The 27,684-nt window shown below is 41.1% G+C and overlaps 2 protein-coding genes across 2 annotated transcripts; both read left to right on the top strand.

The window, feature by feature from the left end:
• The first annotated feature begins 2,045 nt into the window (after nucleotides 1–2,045).
• prph (peripherin) lies at nucleotides 2,046–8,633 on the top strand. The gene is made up of 9 exons (XM_005924796.3): nucleotides 2,046–2,727; nucleotides 4,066–4,126; nucleotides 4,433–4,528; nucleotides 5,216–5,380; nucleotides 5,465–5,590; nucleotides 5,716–5,936; nucleotides 7,090–7,136; nucleotides 7,661–7,734; nucleotides 7,867–8,633. Exons 1-9 carry the CDS (start codon nucleotides 2,111–2,113, stop codon nucleotides 7,936–7,938), a joined length of 1,479 nt encoding a protein of 492 aa, XP_005924858.1. The 5' UTR covers nucleotides 2,046–2,110; the 3' UTR covers nucleotides 7,939–8,633.
• A 597-nt stretch (nucleotides 8,634–9,230) lies between these two features.
• timeless (timeless circadian clock) lies at nucleotides 9,231–23,753 on the top strand. Its single transcript, XM_005924797.3, has 30 exons — nucleotides 9,231–9,397; nucleotides 10,442–10,583; nucleotides 10,673–10,826; nucleotides 11,153–11,267; nucleotides 11,410–11,472; nucleotides 11,587–11,688; nucleotides 11,777–11,932; nucleotides 12,039–12,172; nucleotides 12,617–12,704; nucleotides 12,803–12,979; nucleotides 13,186–13,403; nucleotides 13,484–13,587; nucleotides 14,776–14,945; nucleotides 15,198–15,323; nucleotides 15,731–15,882; nucleotides 16,166–16,263; nucleotides 16,342–16,468; nucleotides 16,592–16,793; nucleotides 17,199–17,335; nucleotides 17,622–17,701; nucleotides 18,352–18,475; nucleotides 18,577–18,659; nucleotides 18,811–18,965; nucleotides 19,143–19,371; nucleotides 19,505–19,573; nucleotides 19,747–19,865; nucleotides 20,094–20,331; nucleotides 22,166–22,217; nucleotides 22,310–22,374; nucleotides 22,478–23,753. The coding sequence occupies exons 2-30, from the start codon at nucleotides 10,499–10,501 to the stop codon at nucleotides 22,603–22,605; spliced, it is 3,750 nt and encodes a 1,249-aa protein (XP_005924859.1). The 5' UTR covers nucleotides 9,231–9,397; nucleotides 10,442–10,498; the 3' UTR covers nucleotides 22,606–23,753.
• The last annotated feature ends 3,931 nt before the right edge of the window (nucleotides 23,754–27,684 follow it).

Below are 27,684 nucleotides of genomic sequence, written 5' to 3'. Positions count from 1 at the left end.
GAAATCTCAGCACAGTATATTTACTCCCTATTTTTCCACATGAGTGTGATATCTGCTTTCATTTGAAACACGATGCACACACTGAATTCAGCAGGTTGAAATGGGAAAAGATATTCTATCCTGACAGTGTCAAAGAAGAAGCATTGAGGGCATGCCCCCTCGGGAATACTCAGAGAACCAGAAGGATCAATGCTAATGGCAGCATCTGGCTGGTGGTTAGTATTATTGATACAGTCGCCCTCAAAAATCACTGACTATGATGTTTTTTTAAATGTGGGCATAAGTGCATGTGCCTCACATAAACACAGTTAAAGCTAGTGTAAAAATGCAGGTAGTCTCAGGATGGATAAGAAACTTTGACAGAAGCCATTCTGGCTGGTTGGAGCAGAATCTGGAAACAATAGAAAGTGAGATGAGCTCTGTGCAAATAGGGGGAGGGAAAGAAGAAAGCATTACTGATCATACAGCAGGTTGATTAGATTACAGAGCCAAGGATAACAGGCCATTTGTTACACAGAGAGCCAGGCCTCGGCAGTAGCTGCAGATCTGAAGTGCAGAGCAAAACTGAGTGCGTTTGTGTGAGTGTGAATGAAAGATGTAAAAAAAAGAGATTAGACTAATTACACTACAGGGTGCTGCAGATGATCCTTCAGGAAGAGGAAACCCAAATTTAAATCTAATCAGAAAATACTGAGTTTGAATAAAGGCTGTTGACTTATTTGTAACGGCGAGTGGGTATATGTGTTAGAAGGAGGAAATAACATGATAGACTGTGTCACATGTGTGTTGTAACATATGTAATCACTTGAATGGCTATGCTTCTATCAGAGGTATTGAGCATCACCGGAGACACAAAGAGTGCCACACCCAGTCGACACAGAGCATGCTCTGTATTACATCAACTTTATGCTGGACTGTCTGCAGACCTCGCTTAAAATTGCTTTACACAAACAGGCACATACAGAGACTGCTGAGAGATCTGAAGGCATTGCCTCAAATCTTCTTTTAATGCTTAATATTTACGCCAGACTGAGTCATACTTTTTATAGTTGTTGCAGTGCCGTGTGCTTATCATGTAATCGTCAATTATAACTTAGATTTCACAGTTTGAGCTAATATTCTTAAATGGCACAGTGGGATATCATGACTTTTTAGTTTGCAACCTTGCAATTACACTTTATACTTGCAACACATATTTGTTCTATTGTAGCTTATTTTTGTGTCTGCACCCGGAGGAAAAACAGCAAATTTAAAGAGAAGAATTCTGGGAAGCTGCACTTTATTGGCTTGGTGCATTAGAGTATAATAGAAATCATTTGTTCTTGGTAAATCACAGACTCTGTGAGCTTGCTGTAACAAAAGTCACTGTATGTCACCTGTTCCATCTGCAAGACCAGTGTTTCCATGAACTTACAATCCAGAGATACAAAAATCCAGAGTTTTCTGACATACTCAAACAGGGATTACTGGGTTTAGTGCATTTCAAATGGATAGTATAACTGCAGAGTCATGGCTCTGTCCCAGACGCCCAGAATATCAATAAAGTATCCCATTACTATAAAAGGAGAGAGAGACAAAGAGGAGAGAGGCAGGGAGACAAATGGAAAGGAAAGAATCAGATCAATGTACCTATGTGATTCAATTAAGAATAGAATTTCACATTTTCTTATACTGAGAACCAGGTAACAAAATCCTCAGCTGGCACTGTTACTGGCAAGATATAAGAAATTAAAACTGACAGAGAAAACACGAGTTCAAGATGTCAGCGAGTGCAAAAATCAGAGAGGGGAGGAGGGCAGGAGTGAGGAGACCTTAGTTTTTAAAGTAGTGTTGTGGAAGCTGCTGTGGCTCTCTGCCAAATGCTCTGGTTAAAAGGATGGTACCGTCGAGACAGAGAGCAAGGCAGAGGATTGGTGACAGCACAGAAAGAGGCAGTCTTTCTGTGCTGGGCTCTGAAGGGTAGGGAGTGGTCAAAGCTGGTGTGCTGATAACTGATTGAGTAAGGAAGGCTTCATGTGGGTGGGGTGAGGAAAATGAGCGAGGGGGGAGGTGTGATGCTCATAGGGCAACTAGCCTGAGTGCATAAAAACCCTCAGATCTCTTCAGTCTGATGTCCTGTTGCTTCACAAGCTTCTTGAAGCCTACATCACTCCATCTATCCTCAGCGGCAGAGAGCAGAACCAGCCCAACCATGAGCCACTCTTCAGTGCATACCTCCTACAGGCGCACCTTTGGAAGCCCACACGCCATGTCCTCTTACACCCCCGTGTCCTCTCGAATGCCTGTTTCTGCGGGACGCTACATGCGTTCGATGTCACCTGTGGTGACATCCCGATCCACCACCTTCCACCAACAGCGTTCCCGCCCTAGCCCCCAGCCCCCTCGCCTCTCCTATGACAAGGTGGACTTCACTCTGGCTGAAGCCATCAACCAGGAATTCCTCACCACCCGCAGCAATGAGAAGGCCGAGCTGCAGGAGCTCAACGACCGCTTTGCCAGCTTCATTGAGAAGGTGCGATACCTGGAACAGCAGAATGGTGCATTGCAGCAGGAGCTCAACCAGTTCAAGGGCCAGCAGCAGCACGGGCAGCCCAACCGTGCATCTGAGCTCTTCCAGGAGGAGCTGAGGGAGCTGCGGCGCCAGATGGATGCTATCGGCAAAGAGAGGGACCAATACCAGCTGGAGAGGGATAACCTGGCAGAAGACTTGGCCCTACTCAAGCAAAGGTTGGTACCAAGGTGACAGACAGACAGACAGACAGACAGACAGACAGACAGACAGACAGATAGACAGATAGATAGATAGATAGATAGATAGATAGATAGATAGATAGATAGATAGATAGATAGATAGATAGATAGATAGATAGGATTATCTAGTTTTCTTTCCTCCCATTTTAAGCGAAAAGGAGACAGAGAATCTGCTGTGCTGCTACTTGACTCGTGTAAAGGGTGAGGTTGGGCGTGGCACAAAAGCAGCAGCATGACACAGAGGACACAGGAGGCTGCATCGTATCATATCTGCAATTCATATCTGGTTATATATAAATGTCTTGAAAGACTGAGTAACTAAAACTAAGGTGAAAATGTCTATTAACAAAAGCAAAGAGATCAAAGGAAAAAAAAATCTGTGACACTGTGATGCCAAATAATGTCAAGTTTTCTTGAATGCCAAATCTGTACAGTGCTTTACAAATGCACATTAGAATTCATGCAGACAGGGAGACAAGAGGAGGGAGGAGAAGGATGGAGAAATCGGACACAGGGAGGGGCTGGTGAGGACCAGTGAGGAAAGAGAGAGGGGAAATGGGACCAGAGGAAGAGAGGCTGGGTGTCAGGCGTGGTGAGGATAGCGTCAGGAAAAATCAATGTGACTCAATGACTCCATTAGGTGTATTTTCAGTGTCCCTCTGTGTGCTGAGGGGATGGTGCCAGAGACCCCATTAGGACAAAAGACCCTGTGTAACACGACATGAATTAAAGATGAGGGAGCAGGACCCACTAATCTACTTTATGTCCAGCCCGGGTAAGACCTCTGTCTGACATAATAGATGGGCCTGCCTTCACATGCACTTCCAGACACTAACAGCCCAGAAGAACTTAGCAGAAGCAAACTTAGATGTTCTGCATTTAGGTCAAGGACTATAGAACTTTAACATACGTTCGACAAGAAATCCAATGAATAAGCAGAAACCTATAATTCATTTAAATGTTTTCTGATATCACGCAAATTCTACTCTTTAATGTTTTATCACTGTAAACTAGCTTCACTAGTGTAATGATTTAAAAAATATGTTAAAAAATTATAAGTGTGTATGTCTGCATAACCCTTCTGAGTGCATGACCTTATTGAACTGCAGAGATGCCACATTAGCCAAGAGGAAGAGCAGCTGATCCCAGTGGGCGCACTCCCAAAAATCCTTTTTACAACACAACAAATTAACAAATTGATCCAGAAAGCTTTTTGCCAGCTGATGCCCTCCTGCAACCTTTGACTCGGACAGTATTCTGGAAATAGTCCACCTGTCATCGATCATTACTGAAAATATTGCATTTTGTTCTTAGGTTGGATGAAGAAGCCCAGAAGAGGGCAGATGCTGAGAATAACCTAACTGCCTTCCGCAAGGTAAACAACAGGCTCAGTGGACTGTGACTGATTATAGTGTCCCCTTTCAGGTCACAATGGACAAGCTTTGTTCCACCTCCCATACTTATGTAATACTGCCACAGTAACATTACAGGGCAGATTCCTAAAATGGCATTGATCCACACCAGTGCACACAAGAGCCTGTGTACATTTTTTAGTTAATGCATGTTTTTATATAAAAATTGTATCCTCTCAGGGTGCAGATGTTTGTACAATTGAAACACACATACACTGAATGTTTTCTATTGCATTTTATTTATGTCTGTCATTGCCATTGTTTTATAGGATGTGGATGATGCCACACTGTCTCGTCTGGAGTTGGAGAGGAAGATTGAGTCTCTGATGGATGAGATTGAATTCCTAAAGAAAATCCACGATGAGGTAAGGGGTCCTATCACAGCACCCCACTTCTCTCTATTTGTAAAAATGTGAACCCTCTTTCTTTCAGGGTTCACTTATCAAAGTACAGAATATTTTCTGGAGATCTAAAATTGTAACATTCTTTCCAAATAAGTAATTCCTCTGTGATTGAATGTCATTTAAATCATTTAATCTGATTATGATGATTTAATTCGCATTTAAATCATCATAATCAGATTAAATGACTTAAGTGAATATAACACTAAACAATTCAATTCAATTTTATTTCTATAGCTCCAACTCACAACATTAGATGCCTCAAGGCATTTGAAGGTAGAGAACCTATAATAATACAGAGAAAACCCAACAATCAAACGACCCCCTTTGAGCAAGCGCTTGGCGACAGTAGGGAGGAAAAACTCCCTTTTTTACAGGAAAGAAACCTCTGAAAGAAGCAGATTCAATGAGGGGCAGCCATATGCTATGACCGGCAAATACACTCCAGGATTGGATATGCAAGGATTTGTGAGAGACGTTCCTGTTAGTGTTGAGAGTTAAGAGTTAGCCATTATCAGTGAGACCCGGCCTCCGGTGTGGTATTAATGGAGGGTTACACAGATGTTTCTCACTGAGGAAAAGAATTTGAAAAGCATCTTTGCAGAAGGAAAACTGTTTTCACAATTTTTATGTGCTTCTATTCGTCATCAGGAAATCCAGGATGTACAAGTGAGTGTCCAAACCCAGCAGCTGAAGATGGAGGTGGACAGCAGCTCCAGGCCTGATCTAACTGGTGCTCTGAGGGAAATCAGAGCCCAATATGAAACCATTGCCTTAAAGAATATGCAAGAATCTGAGGAATGGTACAAGTCCAAGGTAGGCAGAGAGAAAGATACATGGGCCATACACAAGTATATAAGTATTTTTTTGTGTGTGTACTTCATCTTTTGCTTTTTTCAGTTTGTTGATCTGACTGAGTCTGCAAAGCGCAACAATGATGCACTGAGGCAGGCCAAGCAGGAGGCTAACGAGTCCAGGAGGCAGATTCAGTCTCTTAACTGTGAAATTGATGCACTGAAGAACACGGTAAGCTGGAGTACCAGATGGCATTAATCTATCATAATGTACTATACACAAGTATCAGCAGTCGAGATGTTTTTGGATGGACGTCTAAAGTATGATGTCCAAATGTGGGGTTTTTGTTTTCTCAGAATGAAGCTCTGCTGAGGCAGATGCGTGAAATGGAGGATCAATTTGGCAATGAGGCAGCCAACTACCAAGATAATATAGGCAGGCTGGAGGATGAGATCCGCCACCTGAAGGAGGAAATGGCTCGCCACCTTCGCGAGTACCAGGATCTCCTCAATGTCAAGATGGCTCTGGACATTGAGATTGCCACTTACCGCAAACTGCTGGAGGGGGAGGAGAGCAGGTGAGCGAGAACATGCTGCGTCCATGTCTTCATTAGTAACAACATGGTCAGTATCCAGTGTTGGGAAGGTTACTTTTAAAATGTATTCCATTACAGAATACAGAATACATGCCCCAAAATGTATTCTGTAACATATTCCGTTACGTTACTCAATGACAGTAACGTATTCTGAATACTTTGGATTACTTAATATATTATCATGCTTTTTACAACAACGTGAATGTACTATTGCTGTGTGATTTATTACTATTACTGAAGGTCCGCGACTCCGAACTGTAGTAAAGGGACCTCTGACTAATATGGCGGGGTCCCTGTCGGCTCGTAGCCGAAAAATAGCTTCACTTTGTTGTGTGGGTCAACTTTTCTTGCGAGAGACAGAGAGAGGCGTTGAAAGGCTGCTCCAACGGAACTTATTGTTTTTGGAGGAAAACATGAACACGGTGTACAGTCGAGTCTTAATAGCTTACTTACAACTGGGCTTGTCAGGCACTCTTCTTGGCTGCAGTGGTTATTATTATATTTACATGCTTCCAGCTCCCGTTTTTCCTCGATGACAACTCGTACCTTTCCACTCCTTTTTCTCCCTCCTCGCGCTCACAGACCCATAACGTGTATGGCAGTCCATTCTCCCTGCAGCACGGACTACACTGCCCATGATGCTACATTCTTTAGAGCTATACCTGTAGCATTCTGCCTGTTAGCTTAGCACAACAACAACAACAACGAAAAGGCGCTCTCTCACCCAGGAAACACACAGTCGCAGAGAGAGAGAGAGAGAGAGCGTCGCCCTGTAACCATGGCAACCGTAGCGCTGCCGCCTGGAACAACAGAACAGCTGTCAAACAAAACCCAAACAGTCCTGACCCGCGATAATATGAAACAGGAAAGTACCGCAGTGTAATCCATTTATTTCAACAAAGTAACTGTATTCTGAATACCACCTTTTTAAACGGTAACTGTAACAGAATACAGTTCCTCATATTTTGTATTTTAAATACGTAACGGTGGTACATGTATTCCGTTACTCCCCAACACTGTCAGTATCAACTGTTTCTTCAAAGCTTAGCCCCAGATAATGGTACAACTCAAGTGCAACAAAACAATTAGCTTTTTATTACACGTTGTAACACCATCATGTTATTTTTCTGTTTAGGATTTCTGTTCCCATCCTCAATATTGGCATGAGCAATCACCTTGGAGGTAAGCTACAGTTGTTGGGGGTTTTTTCACAGTCAAATATTAGATTAAATTCTCTCACATCTTTCCATTAAAGCTGTAACCATTTGATTACTCTTCACTTTCTTCAGCATTGTAAGAATTCCCATTTTGTTTCTGACCTGCTCTCTTTGGCTTAGTCACTGGCACAAATTGTAATGAAATAAAAATGTGCTGTGACTTCTTTTATCACAGAAAACATTTTCCAAAAGAAAAGCTCATCTTTTTACTGATTATTCTAACAGGAGAGGCTCATGCCGGAGGCAGATGTAAAAGTAATCTAGGATTCTCATTTAAAACAATGGGTTCTTTTACTTCTAGGATTAAGGGGGCCTAGAATCCCAGAACTTTGCCTCTTATCACTGTCCAGTAATAAACTCTTTCAGTCATTCAACAAGATGATTCAACTTTTCTAATAAATCTCTCAAAAGTAAAACTCGTCTTTTCGTGAGTGCACATATATCTAAATGTTAAAATCTAAGCAGCATTTTAATGGAACCTTTTTGCAGACTATGAAAAAGCTCCGGATAGCATGGGCAAGAGGACTGTCGTGATAAAGACAGTGGAGACTAGAGATGGAGAGGTAAGGCGATTTATAGAAAAATGTTGCTTACCAAAGATCACAACACTGATCATTGGCAGGTAACACAACGACAATATTAGTATGCATCGCATAGAAAAGTTATACTAACCTGGATATTATGTTCCTCTTTAGGTGCTGAAGGAATCCAGGAGGGAGAAAGATAGAGATTCTGGTGCAATTGACAAGGATGACAGGGATGAGTAGACAGAAACTCATTACATAATATGAAGGCCAGTGCCATGATAGAAACAAAACTGAAAATGTTGATGAAAAATAGAAAAACAAACTCCGATCTGTAAACTGTAGTTCTCGTTCTCACTAGTTACGAGTTTCACTGTTTAGCAAATTGTCTCTCAGCATAGGTGCAACCATGGATGAATTCCTTTAGACAGTGTCAATCTGGTGCTATTTAAACCACCCAAATTTTTGCTAAACACTTTTGCTTTCTGTAGCAGTAAAACCCCTTTATAAACAAACCGCAGAGGCCTTGGTTTACAGTGCAATCCTAAGATGATCTCACATTTGTAGCAGAGTATTAAACCACACCCTAAACTACATCATTTATGTACAGCATTTTAGTTGTTTGTGTTGTATAAATATCTCTCTCTATATATGAATGCCTTACTAACAAACTGCTTGACACTGCCCTTTGGCCAACAAACCTTAAAAACCGACTGAGAACAAATCAAGATGTCTGCATTTGTTTTAGAAGCTTTGCTGTCCTCTTACTGTGCAAATCACCATTCACCAAATACATGGATTATTAGTAAATACAATAGGAAATTCTGACAGTGAAAATATGAATTTTGCTTTGCAATGCCGTGTGTATCTGGCACTGAGGAAAAAATATGTATGTGAGAATAAAAGTCATCCGTGAAAATAAACACCATCCATGCAAATCAGTGTTGTTGTTGTGTGTCTCTCCATAACCTGCATTTTGCAATTTTCATGTGTGAAGTGGGTTGCATAATAAAATTAGAGGATAGATGCAAACTATCGATCCTATTACGCTACTAGTTCCGATACCAATATTTAGCATCCATGATATCGATATGTGGATCGATCTGGCTACTTTTAGTATGTACGTGAATCGGGTAGTAAGAGAGCTGAGGTGTAGCTGGGAGCAAGACCACAAAGGTATTAGTCAATGACAGCTTAAAATAAATTCTAATAGTTTAGTTTATGCAACTCTTAGCATTTTTGCACACGGTCATATCCATCACACAGGACCCTTTGTTATATTTCCTTTTCCCTGAGTGACACCTCCCAGGCGAACCTTCATCGCAGACTGCAGCTGTTTTCCACACATTTCGCGAACTTTGCTTCCGCCATACTTGACTCCTGCTGCCTCAAATCTCTGTATTAAGCTTCTTCACTTAAACTTAACACAGCCATGTCAGCGGTGTACATTATTTTTTCAGTCCCCAACTTAAAAAGGCGCTACCTGAAAGGCAAAAATCAGGGCATAGCTACTTCACGTCGTGACGACATTCTACATCCGCCTCCAGAGTTTTCGCTCGCGGTCTTGGCGCGAGACTTTTGTCGCAGTTGTGTGACTGCAGGTGGAAAACAGCAGTATATAGTTAGAAAAGACAGCGCCAAATGCGCTGGTGGTTGTTTAAAAGGAGAGACTGAAACAACATTTGGACGACCTAGAAGATAAGTAAGTTGTTTCTACTTTCTTTATACTGTATGAAACGTAAAACCTAAGGTAGCTGCTCTGACACAAGGTTACCGATCTGAAGGAAGACCGCAGTCTTAGCAGAAATAGTAGCATAGTAGTATTATAAGTATATAGTATACAGCTCTAAATATGCCATCAATAACATAAGTCAGTTTTCTTCAGCAGGTCCTGTAAATAAGTAGTAGTAATTGTAGTAAAGCGAGATTGCACTCAGTTTGTACCGACACACACTTAACAAGGTTGGTCATCAAGTCAAACACAGCTGAGTAGGTATATGGAAAAATGTGTCGCTTTATTTATTAGGTACTCATTGCTGGTACCTGGTTGGACTTTCGTTTGCCTTCAGAACAGCCTTAATTCATAGTATTCAACAAGCTCCTGGAAAAATTCCTATGAGATTTTGGTCTTTATTGACATGACAGCATCATACATTTGCTGCAGATTTGGTGGCACTACATCCACGATGAGAATCTCCTGTTTCACCGCAACCTAAAGATGCTGTGTTAGATTCAGGAAAGTGAACTCAGTGTCATGTTTAAGAAACTAGTTAGAGATAATTGAGCTTTATGACATGATGTTATCCTGCTTGTAATCATCCATCAGAAGGTGGGTTCACTGTAGGTATGGTCAGTAGCAATAACTCCGTAGGATGTGTTGTTTAAACAATGCTCAGTTTGTACTAAAGGGTCCAAAGCATACCAAGGAAATATCCTCTACACTATTACACAAGCAGCAGCAACCTGAACCACGTTTTCACCAAATTATGACGCTACTGTCTGAATGCCGCAGCAGAAATTGAGGCTCGTCAGACCAGGTACCATTTTCAGGTCTTCTTTTGCCCAATTTTGGTGAGCTTGTGGTAATTGTAGCTCCAGTTTCCTTTTCCTAGTTGACAGGAGTGGCACCCAGTGCTGCTGTAGGCCATCTACTTCAAGGACACGTTTGAGACGCTCTTTTGCTAACCTTGTTTGTAAGGAGTAATTATTTCAGCTTGAGCTTTTGTGATTATTCTGACAATTTTAGGTCACTTACGCTGACCCCCTGGACCTCAAGGCACCCTGATGGTGTGTGGACTTATTCATGATGAACTGTGAACTTTTGGCAACGTGCAGTGCTCTAGGTTATCTGGAGGGAGACACCTATCACAAGGAGGCTGATTGCTTAGGTGAGTCCTATTTGAAGTGTAAATATATATGTAGCTGTTGTTTTGATCCAGAACAGTCCTCTCACAGCTGCCGTGTCTCTATGTTACAGAGAGCGTGAAAGACTTGATTCGCTATTTACGCCATGAAGATGACGCCCGTGATGTCCGGCAGCAGTTGGGTGAAAGCCAGATTGTACAGAATGACCTTCTGCCTATTATCATTCAGCACAGACAGGACAAAGCCTTATTTGATGCCTGCATCAGGTACCAATCCTGAGAAGTCTCATCTATAAAATATATGTGTATATATATAAATATGCTCATCTGTATTTTAGCGAAGGTTGTTTGGGTATATTTTTTATCTTATTTTTGTGTTATGTGATATGTTTTGTGATTCTGGAGTAAAGATTGATAGGTAAGTGACAGTGACAAATAAAAATAGTAATATTGTCCTTTAATACAATTCGTGTAACATGTGTTACTATGGTGACACATTATTGTTAGAAAATTAATAAATTTGATTCTCTGTCAATACCAGTTGGTTTAAAAAACAATCTGTTACTTAAAATCTCTCTTTCTTTTTTTTCTAGACTCATGGTCAACCTCACGCAGCCTGCCATGCTCTGTTTTGGTAAAGTCCCAGATGACCCGGTGTTCAGGCATCACTTTTTGCAAGTGACATCTCATTTGCAGGCTTATAAGGAGGTATTTGAAGAGCAATAACGCAAGGATTTTATAAAAAGTGGTTTTTATGTAATTACAAACAAAATATTTACAGACAATGTTTTTATAAAGCACACAATAAAAGTATCACTGTTGCCACTTTATCATTATCTTTAATTTTCAGGCATTTGCCAGTGAGAGTGTGTTTTGTATCTTGAGTGAGACATTGTACAACCTTCTACAACTTGTGAGTATTTCACTTGTTCAGATTTTTGTTTTCATTGAGCAGTTTCCACTCAGAGTTAAAATGCTTCTGATTCTTCATGCCTTTCTGTCTGCATCCTCACCTTTGGTCACTCAGGACTGGGAGCAGAGACAGGAAGAAGATAACCTGCTGATAGAGAGGATTTTGCTGCTGGTTAGAAATGTGCTTCATGTACCTGCAAACCCCAGTGAAGAGAAGGTTTGACTTAAAAAAGAATTATGCTGATTCCATATAAGTGCAAGTTCTTCCCATCCCTAATCTCTCTCTTTTTATCCTTTATTTGCAGAAAGTGGATGATGATGCCAGTGTCCATGATCAAGTGCTGTGGGCCATTCACATGAGCGGCTTTGATGACCTGATCAAGTTCCTGGCCTCAGCACAGAGTGAGCAGCAGTGGAGTATGCATGTGTTGGAAATCATCTCCCTTATGTTCAGAGACCAGGTTAGACAGAAAGATCCATTTTGGGAGTGCACATCTAAATGTTCTAGCTGTTCTCTGTTTCAGTGGGTTTAGTTATTTTTGTTGTTGTTGTTTTCTTTCTTTACAGACTCCAGAAGCTTTGGTGAGTGCCGGCCATGCTCGTTCAGCAGAAGAGAAGAAGAAGGACTCTAATGAGCTGGAGGCACTGAGGCAGAAGGAGCATGCAGAGAAACATTCCCGCACTTTACAGAGAGGGACCAGGTGCAGACACACAGATGTTCTTTAGTGCCAAGTTTACCGTTGCCAATTATAGAAGAGTTTAAATGCACATAGATTTTCAAGTGGTGATGGGCTGGAGGTCCTGGGTAAACAAGGGTTCCAACTTGAACCTCTGACCTTCTCAGTCAAAATCACTTCCTTGCTGCAATTCGGGACTGTTTACAATAATGTGTATTACATTAGAAGTATCTGTGAACTAGGAATACTTCTGGGTGAGGTGCAGCTGCAGAAGAGTTGCAGTAAAAAATAGTTTCATGGCAAAAGTCAGCATAGCATTAAGACACATGGTGGAGTTGCAACAAGTTGGTTTAGAATGAGCGCAGATGGATGGATAAATGTCATTATATGCTTGCAAAAATGTTCCCAAAAACACTATAGCATCCTGAGTACTGAGACACAATGTATATGCTGTTGTTTTCCTCTTAGACACTCTCGCTTCGGAGGGTCTTTTGTTGTTCAAGGACTGAAGGCAATAGGGGACAAAGATGTGATCTATCACAGGAACCTTCAGAATGTGAGCTGTTCAATTTCCGTTATGAAATCTTTCCATTAAGAGATCGTGTTAAGAGAAAATAATTTATTGTGTCTGTTTTAATTATTTATTTTTTTAAGTTCAAAAATTACACTCACGACATTGGCAAAGCAGTGAGACGTGTTCCCAAGAGGCATCGAAAGGCCCAAGAAAGTGGGGAGAAACGACGTTCGGCCTTAAATGTTCGACTTTTCCTGCGAGAGTTTTGTGTGGACTTCTTGGAGAACTGCTACAATCGACTCATGTACCTCGTTAAGGTCGGCCGCTGTTATGTGTCTTATTTTTTTGTATAGATGCACAGTGACATGCTGAACACAAGTTTTTCTCAGCTAAATTATTAAAATGGTTTTTTGTGAACAGGAAGATGCTTCTTACCTCGACATCTAAAACCATCGAAAACATCCAAAAAGGGCATCTAAGGTTTTTTGTTTTCACCAGATTTTTGTCTATGTCTTCTCAACAGGAAAGCCTCATTCGTGAGCAGACTCAGCAACATGATGAGACCTATTACCTGTGGGCACTCAGCTTTTTCATGGCTTTCAACAGAGGCAGTTGTTTCCGTGCCGACCTAGTTTCTGAGACCATGTCTATCCGGGCGTTTCATTTTATTGAGCGCAACATTACCAACTACTATGAGATGCTGCTCACAGACCGGAAAGAGGCCACTTCTTGGTCCCGCAGGTAAGGCGATCGTTTAGAAGCTGGTTAATGGAATCGAATACTTGAGTCGGCCCAACACTGCTGCGATTTGTTCCTTTTAGGATGCACTTGGCACTAAAGGCATATCAAGAACTGCTGCTAACTGTGAATGAGATGGACAGATCGCAGGATGAAAGCATCCGGCAGAGTTCCAGCGTCATTAAAAGTAAGATTGTAGGTTTAAAAGTTTATATATAACTTTTGTTCAAGGTGAACAGTTTTTCACATGGTCTTCTAGCATATGTATAGTTGTGATCAGACATTTGGGCATGAATGTCATGGTAAATTTGGGCTTTTGTACAGCATAAATCTTAAATGATTTAAAAAAAGAAGACTTTGATTCACAAGTTTTAATTTATTTTGGATTTTCTCTGAACCACGCAGGGTCAAAGTATACAAACAGTCTCAAATATGTACCACTAATACACTCTTTTAACAAGTGGTGCTGAAGGTTTTACAGTGACTTTCAACTCACCAAGGCCTATTAATTTCTCGCTCATGGTCATGATTGAGTACAACTGGCATGAAAAGGATTTGCTTGATAGCACTCATTGGATTGACAATTGTTAAGTACAATGGGGAAGTCCAAGAACTTCACAGACGTGCTAAGGAGAATTGTAGATTTGCACAAATTGGGAAGATTTCTTGGAGCCATTTCTAAACAACTGCAGATTCTAAGATCAGTAATTCAGACTTTGCCAAAGTCTGGAACAAGACCCAAACTGTCACCCTCAGATGAGAGGAAATTGGTCAGGAACAACCCAGGAACCTCAAGGTTCAAGCCTGCCATAAACTAGAAACTGCTGAAAGACCAGCATCACTGTCCACAGTGAAGTGGATTTTACATCACCATCAATTGAGAGACAAGCCAAACGCCTTCTGGATAAAAGTTTTAGGGTCAGATGAGACAGAGATTGCGCTGTCAAGAGGTATGTATGGAGGAGGGAAGGTAAGGTCTTCAAACTTGACTTAATTTGCTGCCAGTGGTACTGGTACATTGCACAAAGTGGATGGAATAATTAACAAGGAGGACTACCTCCAAATTTTTCACCTTCCCCTCAAATCAGCAGCTAGAGGATCGTTACTAATATGAGCCAGATATTAGTGGTATATGTTTGAAATATAAATTCATACTTATTCACCCAAGACATACTGTAGAATTATTCCAACCTGGAAAAAGAACAACTCACAGAAATTGTTAAAATCCAAAAATAACCACAACATTCATGCCCATCGTGAGCCGATGTAAACTTCTGTCCACAACCGTGTATACCACTAAGACAATCCCCAGTGTTAATTCTTGTTTATGGCTGATTATAAGAGTTTGTCTCATCTGTTTACTTTCACTTTCTAGGTAACATATTTTACCTGATGGAGTACAGAGAGATTTTCCTGACCTTGCTGAGAAAGTATGATGAAACCAAGCAACCTCAATCCTACCTCAAAGACCTGGTAGAGTCAACTCACCTCTTCTTGCGAATGTTAGAGCGCTTCTGCAAAGGCCGCAGAAGCTTGATGGTGCAGGTAAGTTCTTGTGCTTAATTTGCAATGTTTGTTTTTTTTCGCCTGTCCCATTTGGTTCTTTTGCCATCAGAATTATTGTCTAAAGGCCAAGAAAGATGCCCAACGGATTTACTTTACCAAATGGACCGTCCCGGCCTTGCCGTATTGGTCTAATTGATTCACCTTTGTTTTTATTGTTTATTTTATTTTATTTTCACTTGCTTTTGTTTTTTGTTTTTTTTAATGTTAACATTTGCTCTGTTAACTCTTCAGAGGAAGAGGGTGAAGCGGAGAAAGTCTCATGGTAAGAAAAAGGAGGCAGCTCCAGAAACTAGTCCAGAGGCCCTGGAGGAGACCTGGAAGATTGTAGAGGAAGAGCTGAAGGGTGCAGGGTTTAAGGTTGGTGTGAAGCTCAGCCTCGAGATGTTTGTTTGGTTATGTAGAAACATGAAATTGGAAAGTTACAAACTAATTTACCATTATCTAGAAACTTATAGACCTGACTGGTAGTTAAAAAGCACCTTTCTACACCATGTGAGCATTCAGAGTCCTTTCTGCTCTCAGGCACCTGATCTCACTCACATCCATATAGCTGTTTTATCTATGTCTACGTGCTTTATATTCACACACACTCACACTCCAATATTGTTGCATTGTAAGTACATTATAATATTATTATCAGGAGTAGCAGAGAGAAAGCTTTGTTTCAGAGCTGATTTTAGACAAGAGGTCTTAAAAATGTCAAAAACATATCGATGTGACAAACTTGCTCACGCTCAGTGTCTCCTCTTGTCCTCTGTTTGCAGTTGTCTGAATCTTTAACTCAAAGCTTAGTGCCATTTGATGCCACGTCTGAGACTCCCCTTGAGGATCAGCGTACTGAGGCTATGGTGAGAGTGCAGGATGCTCTGCTGGCTCGAATGGGCCCAGAAGCTCTGGGGCTGCTGCGTGCTGCCAGGTCAGTAAAATTCAGTATTATTATTATTTTTTTAATTAAATCTTATAGTGGCCACTGCAAAATGTTTAAAATTTACAGTTTCTGAAGTTAACCACATTAGAGACTCAATTTGAAATCATGTGGATACGAAAAATGCCTTTTCTAGAAGAAGTTTTTAAAGGTTAACAATTACTTTGTTTATTCAATTATTAAATTAGACTTTTCTTTCAGTTATCCTAAGTTTCTAAGCAGGCATGTGTAGTTAGGAAAATGGGGTTTTTTTTCCCTTTCTTGTCATGCTCAGAGAGGTGTGGCCAGAGGGAGATGTGTTTGGTTCAGTTGATGTGGAACCTGAAGAGGAACTGGAACTCCTTAAGCAGATCCTCCATGCCAAACTGCCAAGTAAGTATTGAAATGTATATTTATCATTCTTGTGCAAAAGCCTCCATGCAGGATTCAAACCTTTGCTTTTGACTTCAGGGTCATCTCAAACTGCTGTGGTGGAGGAGGAGGAAGAGGAGGAGGATGGGCCAGAGATGGAAGAGGAAGAGCTGGAGTCCGTCCAGGTTTCTGAAACAGAGTTCAAATTTCTAGACTTCATCAAGAGGTGAGAAGTAACTTGTGGCAAATCTGTGCTGTAATCCATGCTAAATGTTGCCTTAGAGTCTGTTTGCATACAGTTCTGTGACTTTCCTTATGGGAAGTTTGCCCCTTCTCTTGGTCTTTACAGATTTGCCAACCCCGGTATTGTTCATCCGTACCTTCTCCTGCTGAAATCCTATTCAAAAAACACCCCACACACAAACCACTGCATTGCTCGAATGCTGCACCGCCTGGCTGTTGACCTTAAAATGGACGCCCTGCTCTTCCAGTTGTCAGTTTTCCACATTTTCAACAAAATCTTAAATGACCCTGCTGCAGCTGCTTACCAGGTAGGGTAACAACACTGGAGGAAGGCGTTTGGTAATCCTAGTTAAGTTTCTCTGACATCTGTGTGAGATAGCTCACTATGGGAGGTTCCTACCGATGCTAAATTCTGATACCAGAATATCCACATTCAGGGACTACCCTGACGGTGGATAATAAATCAGTTATGTCTGAAGCGCTCTTTGTAGAAGAAAATAAGGTTGCCTGGTGTGCAGCCAGAACATGCACTAAAGGGAGGGGACGCTGTTACATTCAGGTGAGGGAAGCTTCTGTGACTGATAACACCGGAGGGCACCTGGCATGTCAGATATCTAGCAATTAAAAAGAACACTTTCTTCTGCAAGCTGTTGATATAAAGCTTAGATATTACACAATCGCTTACATGTTTTTTTTCCTCTTCTCCATCACAGGAACTAGTGACTCTTGGCAAATATTTAGTGAAGCGGTTTGTTTCACTGGCAGCACAGAACAATAAAGCGTATGTGGAGCTGCTGTTCTGGAAAAATGTGGGAGCTGTGCGTGAGATGACAGAAGGCTACACCAAAGAGTGGGTGCTTTTCTTTTTTCAGGTTCTGTTTACCTAGACTTAATACATGTGTTCATGTAAAGTCATTTTCACATGTGCACTGCAGCCCTGAACTATTATAGACATTATAATACAGAGAATAATCTCATGTTTCTAGGCAGCGCCCCTTGTGTGCCCAATTACTTTCTCGTCGCTCATGTGTGAAAACGGTTCATGTGTCATATCATATGTGTAACAATGTAAAGCATGCATATGTATTTATGTCCATAATTTGAAGTATTGCATGTCATTGTTGTGAATCTGTTAGAGAGGAAAAGAGACCAGCATGGACTGAAGAGGAGGAAGAGGAATTGCGCAGACTCTACGAGGAGCACCGTGACTCTGACGGTTGGCTTTGTTTGCTGTTTGCACATCTTTTCTTGTCTCTTATAAGGAGTGTTGGGGTCATTACTCAAAAAAATGCAACATGTAAAATATTACTTATTCCTTTTGGGGATTTTCTTTTGTTTTGTTTTAAGTAATGCATTGAGTTACTTAATGACTGTAGAAATTAAGTTGTTACAGTATTTGTTACATCCTTTTGTGTTACTCTATAACTTGGCCTGAAATACACAGTTAAATAATTGCCAGTTAAAATAAATCTTATTCTGTAGTCCCACACACATAAATCAACATCCTAATAATAACACGCATGAAACCTTTTATTGCTTGAAATCAAAGCAAATTTAGAAATCACCCAAAGTAACTTTAGAGCAGTTGTTACTGCAGTTCTACTGTAGAAATATGTACACATAGAAATAGCTTTTTAATTCATTTTTGACTGTCAAACCAGCTTATTAATAATTGAACCATTGGAGCACCATAACAACATAATTCTAACTGTGACATGATTACTGAGTTAAGTAAGTGATGTGTTACTGAAAAAGTAATGTGACCACATTAATGTGTTACTTCAGAGTATATTACACCCAAAACTTGTTATAAGTTACTAAATATACTTGTACATGAAGCTTCTGACTGCTGACTCTTGTGCATAGTGCCAGACATAGTGGAGACTCTCCTGCCATTACTAAGCAACAGCAACCGCACTCGGCGTCAGGTAGTGACGCAGCTGGTACATATGCGCCTGGTGGGCAATGCTAAAGAACTGAAGAAACCCAAGTATGTACTTGATTTATTTTCAATGAAGGATGTAATGCAAACTAATAATACACTGTACACTAAACAAGGCTGCCGTTAAAGAATTTTTGTCATATTCAAAGGAAAGGTACTGGAATTGTTCTGTGGACTGAAGAGCAAGAGCTGGAGTTGCAGATGCTGTTTGAGGAGTACAGAGACTCTGATGGTAACAGATATTCTCTTATTTTTAAACGCATGACAGAAAAATTAAATTTTACCTTTCATCTCAGTCCTCTGTTCCAATCTCAGTAAATTAAGCATGAATGCTTCACAGTATGTGTGTCCAGTTTTGACTGATAAAACCTCTGCTTTCACAGATGTGCTGGGTAACATCATGAAGAAGCTCACTGCTAAGCGCTCCCGAGCACGTGTGGTGGACAAGCTGCTCAGCATGGGCCTGGTGTCTGAGAGACGAGAACTGTATAAGAAGAGAAGTCGGAGTGCTCACGGGAAGAGCACTGGAAAAGGAATGGTAGCTACTTTAGTCTTTTATGCTTAAAATATAAGAGATTAAAAACTTCAGAACAAATATGATTTGTTTTGGGGTCAACCTTCAGGATCAATAAAGTTTTATTGAATTGAATTGAAGTGAATTATATTTGAAGAAATGTCAATTTCTTAATAAATTTAAACTCATTTTTTGATGCAGACTGAAGAAGAGTTCTTGGCTGAACTCGCACAAGGCACCCAGGATGATCCTGTGGACAGAGATGATGAATATGAGCAAGAGGATGAGTCTGAGGAGAGTGAGGCAGAGGACCTTGAAAAGCAGGAAAGTGAAAGACCACTAAATGGTGGCAGGAGGAGCCAAGGCATGCAGTCTACAGGAGGAAGGAGACCTGATGTAGAGAAAATGGTGTATGCTCTGAAACAGGAAGGTGAGACAAAGGCCAGATTGCCCCTGTGTTCTCACTGATCAGAGAGGATGAATGGATAACATGTAATGCGATGATGTGGATTTAATGTTTGTAGTAAGATATTAAAATCTGGATTTTTTTTTTCCCCCCATAGGCATGTCTGGACCTTTGTTGTGGCTACAGAATTGTCTGAACAAAACAGCAGATGATCGTGAAAATGACGGTGAGTGCATCTGTCAACAAAAAAAAAACATTTTCCAGACATTGTTTTTTTTTCTGCTGTTGGTGATTTTAGGAAGATATAAGATATGGATGCATGCTGCACAGTGCGTTTAAAGCATGTTGTAATTACTTTTATTTGGCGCGATATTGAAATGATTGTGGTCCGTTTCCCAGGTTTGTCTCAGCCTGTTCCACTGGCCCCGTTCACAGAGTCAAATGAAGAAGCCATGGAAAACAAGAGCTTCCAACGACTGTTGCGCAAATTGGGAATGCGAGCACCTGCAAATGAACAGGTGTGTGCTTGTATGCGAGTGATATTTCACTGTCAAATGAGTCATGTGACATTATTCTGTGCTGTAGTCCTACTCCTAATCTGTTTTGTGCGACTGTAGTTTGGGCTGAATTAGAGAAATCTATATTTAGAAATGACACAGAACTACATTAAATACAAAAGAAAAAACTTGAGGTGAGTGTTGTTGAAAAGGGTTTTTGTTGTTGTTGTTGTTTTTTTTGGTAACTAGGAGTCCTTCTGGAGAATCCCTGCAAAGATCAGTGTATCTCAGCTCCGGAGTGCGGCTGCAACTCTCAGCCCTGAGGAGGACAAACCTAAAAATGATGATGAGCAAGATGGGACCAGGAGCCCAGCAGAGGAACCCCGTGGGGAGGAAGAGGAGGACGCGTCTCATGAACAGAGAGCTCAGGCCCTGAGAGCTCTGCTGCTTGCACGCAAGAGGAAACGATACACCGCTGAGGATGCAGGTATATGTGGCAGATTTATTTTCTGTCTAGGATGAAACCATTTAATTACAGCTTACAGCACTTTGGCTTGTCACATAGCCAACAATGTAGCAGTAACCTTCAGTAATAATTAATGTAGTAGTTTAATCTGTTACAATAGCATTGTTCTCATAGGTTGTGAAGAACTGACCACTGTTTGTTTGCATCTGTAGTTTAGGAAAAAAGTAACAAAGCTTTAAGTTTGAAAAAAAGAATTCAGCTGCCTAATGCAGATGTTGTAGATTAAATCGAGGGTCATTTTGCTCCTGTGAAGCAAAGACAGAAGATGGTTTGAGGATTAGGATTAGCTGCCATCTTTAGTATACTGTAAAAGCCATAGACAGGAGCTGAGAAAAACAAAAGCTCCCTAAAGTGGTTTGGGGGGTGAATTCAGCCCTCTGGAGGTCTGCAGTCTAGACAGTGGAAACTTAACTGAATATAAAACAAACCAAAGAAGTGGAAGCTGGGCCTTATGCCAGGAAGCAGGTTTGGCCAACGACTCTGAGTTTATTAACCGTGAGATGAGGGAAATTTGGGATTTTATGTTCATCCCTGAGTCACTTAGCAGACTCTGTGAACTAAACCTGGTTGTTGGCAGGTTTATTTCAACAAACGGAGTTTCCCTGACTCCCTCACATGAGCGCTTTTTAATCGTTTAGTTGTTAGAATACCTAAAAAGAAGGAGACAGTGATTTATTATCAGCTCAGAATAAAATAGTCTCCATCTTTGTGACTGTGGACATTAATGCAGCTGTCAGACTGTCAGCCAGTTTCCCTGCACTGGCACTTTTACTGTACCATAAGTTTATAACCGATCAATCGTCGGTTATAATGTGTCGTACTATAATCGGTCAAAGAGCTGCATCTCAGACTTAATGTGAATACTTGAGTGAAGATGAGGCTGAAAAGATTTTGATCCTGTATCTGCTAAAAATCTCAGACAAGTTTGCATTTCAGTGACCCCGAATCTCAAGGTCAAGGGACTTGAGGGCGGATCTATCTGTTGCTCTCTTGGTAACTAATGTCAAAGATCAAACGGTAAACGTTGTCTTAGCTGTTTCTCCAGATTTGTATCCTCAGTTTGAGTCGCCTACACTTTGTCCCTGTCAAGTTATGTTTGAATAATTTGATTTACAAAAACAAAATAAATGTAAAATTAGGATTCCAGCTTCATCTAGTACAAATTCAACTTAACAGGTATTACTGACTAAAATGACACTTTTCTTTCCTCGTTTTTCTTTTGGTTTTTTTGTTGTGTTTTTTTTAAAGATAAATCCACCAGATTTTAAATGGAGGCTTTGCTCTTTATTTACCTGTTGCCATGGTGACTCCTGGTCTCAGAGCTGCACTGATGATGACTTCTTTTCTACTCTCTATATAAAACTCAGTTTAATTTTTAATGTTGAATGTGCTTCCTATACTATTTAGAGGTTTTATCATTTGTCTGTGAAGCACTGCTATGTTGTATTGGGTATATTTTGGCTATGCCTTGTATTTTATTTATGCAAGTTATGCCAAACATGTTTTTGTTGTAGTTGCATCTGAAATTGCTAGAAAAAAGCAGGGTGCACATAATATAAAGTCAGAAACCACATGTTATGATGAGAGTCCTCTGCTGTGCCAGTTTGGGCAAAGCAGTACAGCTGCGTTAGAATCAGGATGGGAAATGGCTGCAATGCTGGTAAAATACTTAGTGTCTCAAGCATTTAAGAAGTTGCATGTGTACCGTTAATCGGGGATGGAGCAGTAATTACACTGATGTGACTTGTGTTCATACTGGGCTTTTTGTTGTTGTGTTTTTTGTTTTTTTTTTAAGCTCCTGAGTCAGATGCCGCTCCTGTCGATGACACACATGATGTAAATGAAAGGTGAGGTCTCATCCTATGATTTTTATTAACTAGTAAACATAAGGCGAAAATCCTCAGAGGATTAACTCTTTAAATATCCATGTTTACATCAGTTCCCAGGACAGCACCTCAACTAAAAGAAACAGAAGCAGAGTTTTGGACGATGACGAGGAGAACGGTATTGTGCTCCTGCTTGTTTGAAGGGTTCACTGGTGTTTGATTATGACAGAGCTTCATTCATTTCATTTCATCATTTTGCTCACACGTTGCTGTCTTTGCAGACAAAGACTCCGCTACTGCAGCGGCTATGGATACAAATGGCGATGAAGATTCAGACAAGGAGGACATCTCTGCTCCTGTGAAGAGAAGACGCGTGGTCTTAATTGATGAAGAGGAAGAGGAGGATTAGAGACGGCCTTTAATGGGCTGTAAAACTTCAGATGGGAGATGCATTAAAAGTCCCGCATGTTGCACGCAGCCCACTGGAGACCTGAAGTCCAGACAGGAGAAACTATTAATGGATTACTAAAAAAAAGTAACCCAAAAGAACATATGGAAAATTAGCCTGTGTAAAAAAAATAAAAAAATTAAAAAAAAAAGAAGAAGAAGAAGAAAAAAATCTTCTTCTTTTTGTTCTCCAAGTGGACAATTTATTGGCATTTCCTGCTAAAGAAGTTCTGCTGGTCTTTAATTTTGTTAGTCTACATATGTTCTTAAAAGGTTCCCAAATAGATATCCATCAATGCTGGGAAGGTTGTGCATCATGTTTACTCTAAGATTAAACTTTTTATCTGAATGCTGTTCCATGCATACAAGTCTTTTGTATATTTTCAAGTTCTTGTCAGTGTTGACTTGGGACTTGATAATTCTATTCAAGTGTACTGATTAATAAAACCACACTGTTGACAGAATACAAAAATGGCTTCCTGGCAGGATTTTTTTTGTTGTTGTTGTACGTTGGCCTGTGTTGCACCACTAGGGGGCGTATACATGTTATTAACTAAGAATTAAGTATAGAATTAGTAACACAGACTCTTTTTTTTTTCTCTTTATTGCTTTCAAATGTGGCTTTCAGTTTTTGAAAAAAATGACTTTACAGTTACAGAGATGTACAAGACAGCCGGAACAAATAAAAATTCTTCTTTGGTTCAGTCATACTTGTGAAAAACGCAAAAAAAAAAAAAAAAAAAGATCCCAAGAATAAATGTGTGATTCGGTTTCCTTCCACGTGTGGATCTTGCATCTAGTCTGCAGTCACCGCCTCTAGTCGTCCACGTTTTCCAGCTGGGTTGGAGGTGGTCTTTGTCCTCACATCTGGACCACGTTTGTAACTTCCTGTCACAGCATCTGCTCTGCCCCCATCCCACAGATCCAGAAGCAGAGCTGACAATCTACAGACACTGCTGTGAGTTAAGCATGTGTGGGTGGAGTCCTTAAAGCTGAGAAGTTAAAGGTACATCACTTCCTGTGAACAGTAAAATGGTCTACATGAATTTAAGGGTCAGACACTTTAGTTGTTAGCAGTGACTCAGGATTTGTGACCAGAAGCATTCGTCTGATGTGAATGAGGCATCGTGTTGCCCAATTGATTAAATATTTAGAAGTCTAACAAATGGTAACTCAAATGGAAGTTGACTTTTCATTAAAAAAATTAAAGGACATTTGATTTTTAAAGTGTGTATGTTTGTACTCAACTGTTTCCTTTAATAAACGGTTGTTTAGTTGTTGCCCCAAGGTGACTGTGGCACTTTTTCTCAGCAGATATGAAACTGTTGCTTTTTATTTCCTGTATTTCTCGGGACTTTTTGTAGTTTAAAGAAAGCTGTAATTTTTAAAAGTAGTTCAGCAACAAACAGGTCCTCTAAGGATTTAATGCCTTACAAAACTGAACCCACTGACAGCACCCATTCAATTTCAAATCCATGAAAACTATTAAATCATACATCGGGCATAAGGCAATTAGTCATTCTCCTTCTTTAGATTGCCTTGGGGCGCTGTGCGTTTGTGGGTAGATTCTCTGGAAAATGTACCTGCCTATTCCATTGTAAGGACTGGGGGAAAAAACACGACAACTTCCTGATATTTTTGTCGTACTGCAGTTTATCTCAGAATACATGTGTAACTGAGTTTCATGCCACAGCATGATAAGAAAATGCACAAGGTTTGTCAGACCAATGATTTACAATACATGATTCAAGCGTGACTGAGCACATCCAACAATGATTTCCATACGCAAATGTGGATGGGGGGGGACACAGAGAGAGTGGTAAACAACACGTGTGGGTGTTGGTTTCAACCGACAGGGCCGTGGCTGGGGCTATTGCTCAACAACACTCATGCACAACCAACTCATCTGACTGTGAAAGAAAAAAAGTGCTCCTACAAGCAGCGCTCACAGCTGCAGCTCATTTCTGAATGTACCAGCGCAATCCTTGAGGTCCTGTGTCACCAGTTGTTACTCTCTGTACCCAAGTCACTCCCTGTGTGAGCACTGAAGTAGAAACAAATGAGTTGGCCTGTAAACAAATTGACCTACACATCTAAACACTTGTCTCTGTTTTAACACGCAGAGCTCGACAGGCCTCATATATATATGTATTAGTCATATTTTTTTATGTTTTCCCATTTTTAAAGGATGGGATATTTATGAAAAGTCTCCTCTCAGTTATTGCAAATAAGTTAATTAAGTAACAAAGGTAACCAGCAAATTAATAGAAATATTAACAGCAACAGTGGTTGTAGTCTTGGTGGCCGGTGATCGGTCAGCCAGGGCCTCCGCTCCTGGACGCCGCCCGACACAGAATGCACCAGACCCTTACAGCGCCTCCTGTGGGTGGTGGGCCTGCAGGAGGATGGGCCCATGTCCCTTTTTCAGGCTGTGCCCCATGGACTAAGGCCGGGCCACCAGACGCTCACCCTTGGGCACCCTCCCCGGGCCTGGCTCCAAGGCGGGGCCCTGGTACCCCTATCCCGGGCAGGGTGAACTGTCCCTTTGATGTTCTACTCATAGGGGTCTTCTGAATGACTCTTTGTCTGGTCCCTCACCCAGGACCAATTTGCCATGGCAGAAGGTTGATCTGATATCCTCGTGTTGGTGTTGTTCCCAGATCATCATACTAAATGTTGTTCCAGGATCAACATTGCAAGTGACCAATCAGAATGTTGTGATGTCATACTTTTTCGACTTCGGGAAAAACCGGCGTAAAACAAAAAATGTACTTAAGCTGCGTGAAACCGCCTCTGTCCGCCGATCAACGGACCCTGACCCTAACCCTTTAATAAACAGTAAGCAGAATTGATATTGTCCTTGCAACATTGGAATTTCATAAATGCACGAATGGCTTGGCGCGCAAAGGAATAACGTCACAACAATGTGATTGGTCACTTGCAATGTTGAACCTGGAACAACATTTTCATGATGGTCTGGGAACAACACCAACACGAGGATATCAGATCATCCGGGGCGGAAGCCCCTGGACAACATAGCCCCTGGGACACACAAACTCCTCCACCACGATAAGGTAGCGATTCGCGGAGGGAACGGGATACAAGCGGCGAAAATGAGCTTCCTCTGAAGGGTACCTGGCCTCTCCCTTAGAGATATGGTGAGAAGTTTAGCCATCCAGGAGGGACACAGAATAGTGCCCTTGCTCCTCCACATCAAAAGGAGCCAGTTGAGGTGGTTTGGGCATCTGACAAGGATACCTCCTGGGTATGTCCCACAGGGAGGAGACCTCGGGGCAGACCCAGGATGAATTGTGTTGATGAATTGTTAATAAATATGGTGCAGCAATGGCATGTCTGAAGAGGGGGTATGTGGTTTCATAACTCATGACACGCTGCTCTGCCCTCCATAAGCTACCTTTACATTTTAAAAGTATCAGTATTTGTATCAGCAATACTGGACCTGGATTACTTGGTATTGGATTGTTATTGAAATTTGCAGTATCGCATACCTCCCCGATATGATTGGCCCCTGCAGAGCCCCTCCTCCAAACAATATCATTGTACTACAGTTCCATTAATCTAACCACTGGATTAGAGCATGGATAGAACCAGTAAGATTGTAACTAAGTAAAAAAAAATTATTACTTTACTGTAGGACAGGTTTAATGTACTTGTATTTTATTTAAGTATTTCTGTGTTTTGCTTTCTGCTTTTACTCTACTAAATTTTGGGTGCAAATATTGTAGTTTGTATTCCGTACCATTTTTGTAAAGCTTTAATGGTTAACACATTCACCTTATATGCAAAAGATCTGCATTTCGAGGCTGGAAATAGACACAAAACTCAGCGTCAGTGGATCGCAAACTATTGTATTCCTAGTGCCAGTCCCAAGCCTAGATAAATGGGAGGGTTCCTTCAGGAAGGACATCCAGTGTCAAATCTGTGCCAACTCAAGCATGAGGATCCATCTGCTGTGGCAACCACACTGGAAATAAGGGAACAGCTGAAAGTATCCATACTTATTTTATTGCTGACAAAATGCATTCCCACAGATCAAGCTTTCCAGCAAATATATAAGAAATTCAAATCAGCAGCAGCTGTAATACTAAAGAGATATGCACTGATCAGTCACTTTGCTAACACTGGGTTGTCTTCAGGACTGCATTATTTCTTTGTGGCATAAATTCAACAAGGTGTTGGAAGCATTCCTCTGACATTTTGGGCCATGCTGACATGACAGCGTCACACAGTTGCTGCAGGTTTTGAACTGCTCATCCATGATGTGAATCTCCAGTTCCACCACATCCCAACGGTGCTCTTGAAATCTGGAGGCCATTTGAGTACAGTGAACTCACTGTCATGTTACAGAAAAGTGTTTGAGATGATTTGAGCTACTGATGGTAAGCAACCATCAGAAGATGGGTACACTGGTACACTGTGGTGATAAAAGGATGGATATCATCAGCAACAATAGACTGTGGTATTTAAACAATGCTCATTTGGTACTAAGGGACCCAAAGTGTGGCAAGAAAATATCCCACTCACCATCACACCATCAGCAGTCAGAGCCATTGTAACAAGGCAGATTGAATCTACGCTTTTATGTTGTTTTCATCTAATTCTGATCCGACCGTCTGAATGCTGCAGCAGAAATCAGCAGTCTGGTTGAACTGTGACATGCTGGTTGCTTACAGCATGTCACAGTAGCTCAAACACTCATCAGACCAGTGAACCCTTTTCCAATCTTCTATTGTCTCATTTTGATGAGCCTGTGTGGATTGTAGCTTCAGTTTCCTGTTTTTAGCTATTAGGAGTGGCACCCAGTGTGGTCTTCTGCTGCTGTAGCTCATCGGCTTCAAGGTTCAGCGTCTTGTGCATTCAGGATTCTCTTCCTCATTGCTTGCTTATAACAAATGGTTGTTTGAGTTATTGTTGCCTTCCTATCAGCTTGGTGCAGTCTAGCTATTCTCCTCTGACTTCTCAAGAAGGCATTTTCACCCAGAGAACTGCTGCTCACTGGGGTTTTTTCTCTTCAGACCAT

This window comes from Haplochromis burtoni, unplaced genomic scaffold (genome assembly GCF_018398535.1).
Source record: "Haplochromis burtoni strain Fernald_Lab_line unplaced genomic scaffold, NCSU_Asbu1 Contig_79, whole genome shotgun sequence".
NCBI lineage: Eukaryota > Metazoa > Chordata > Actinopteri > Cichliformes > Cichlidae > Haplochromis > Haplochromis burtoni.
The sequence above is the reverse complement of the archived record's forward strand: the minus strand, read 5'-3'. Positions and strand labels throughout refer to the sequence as shown.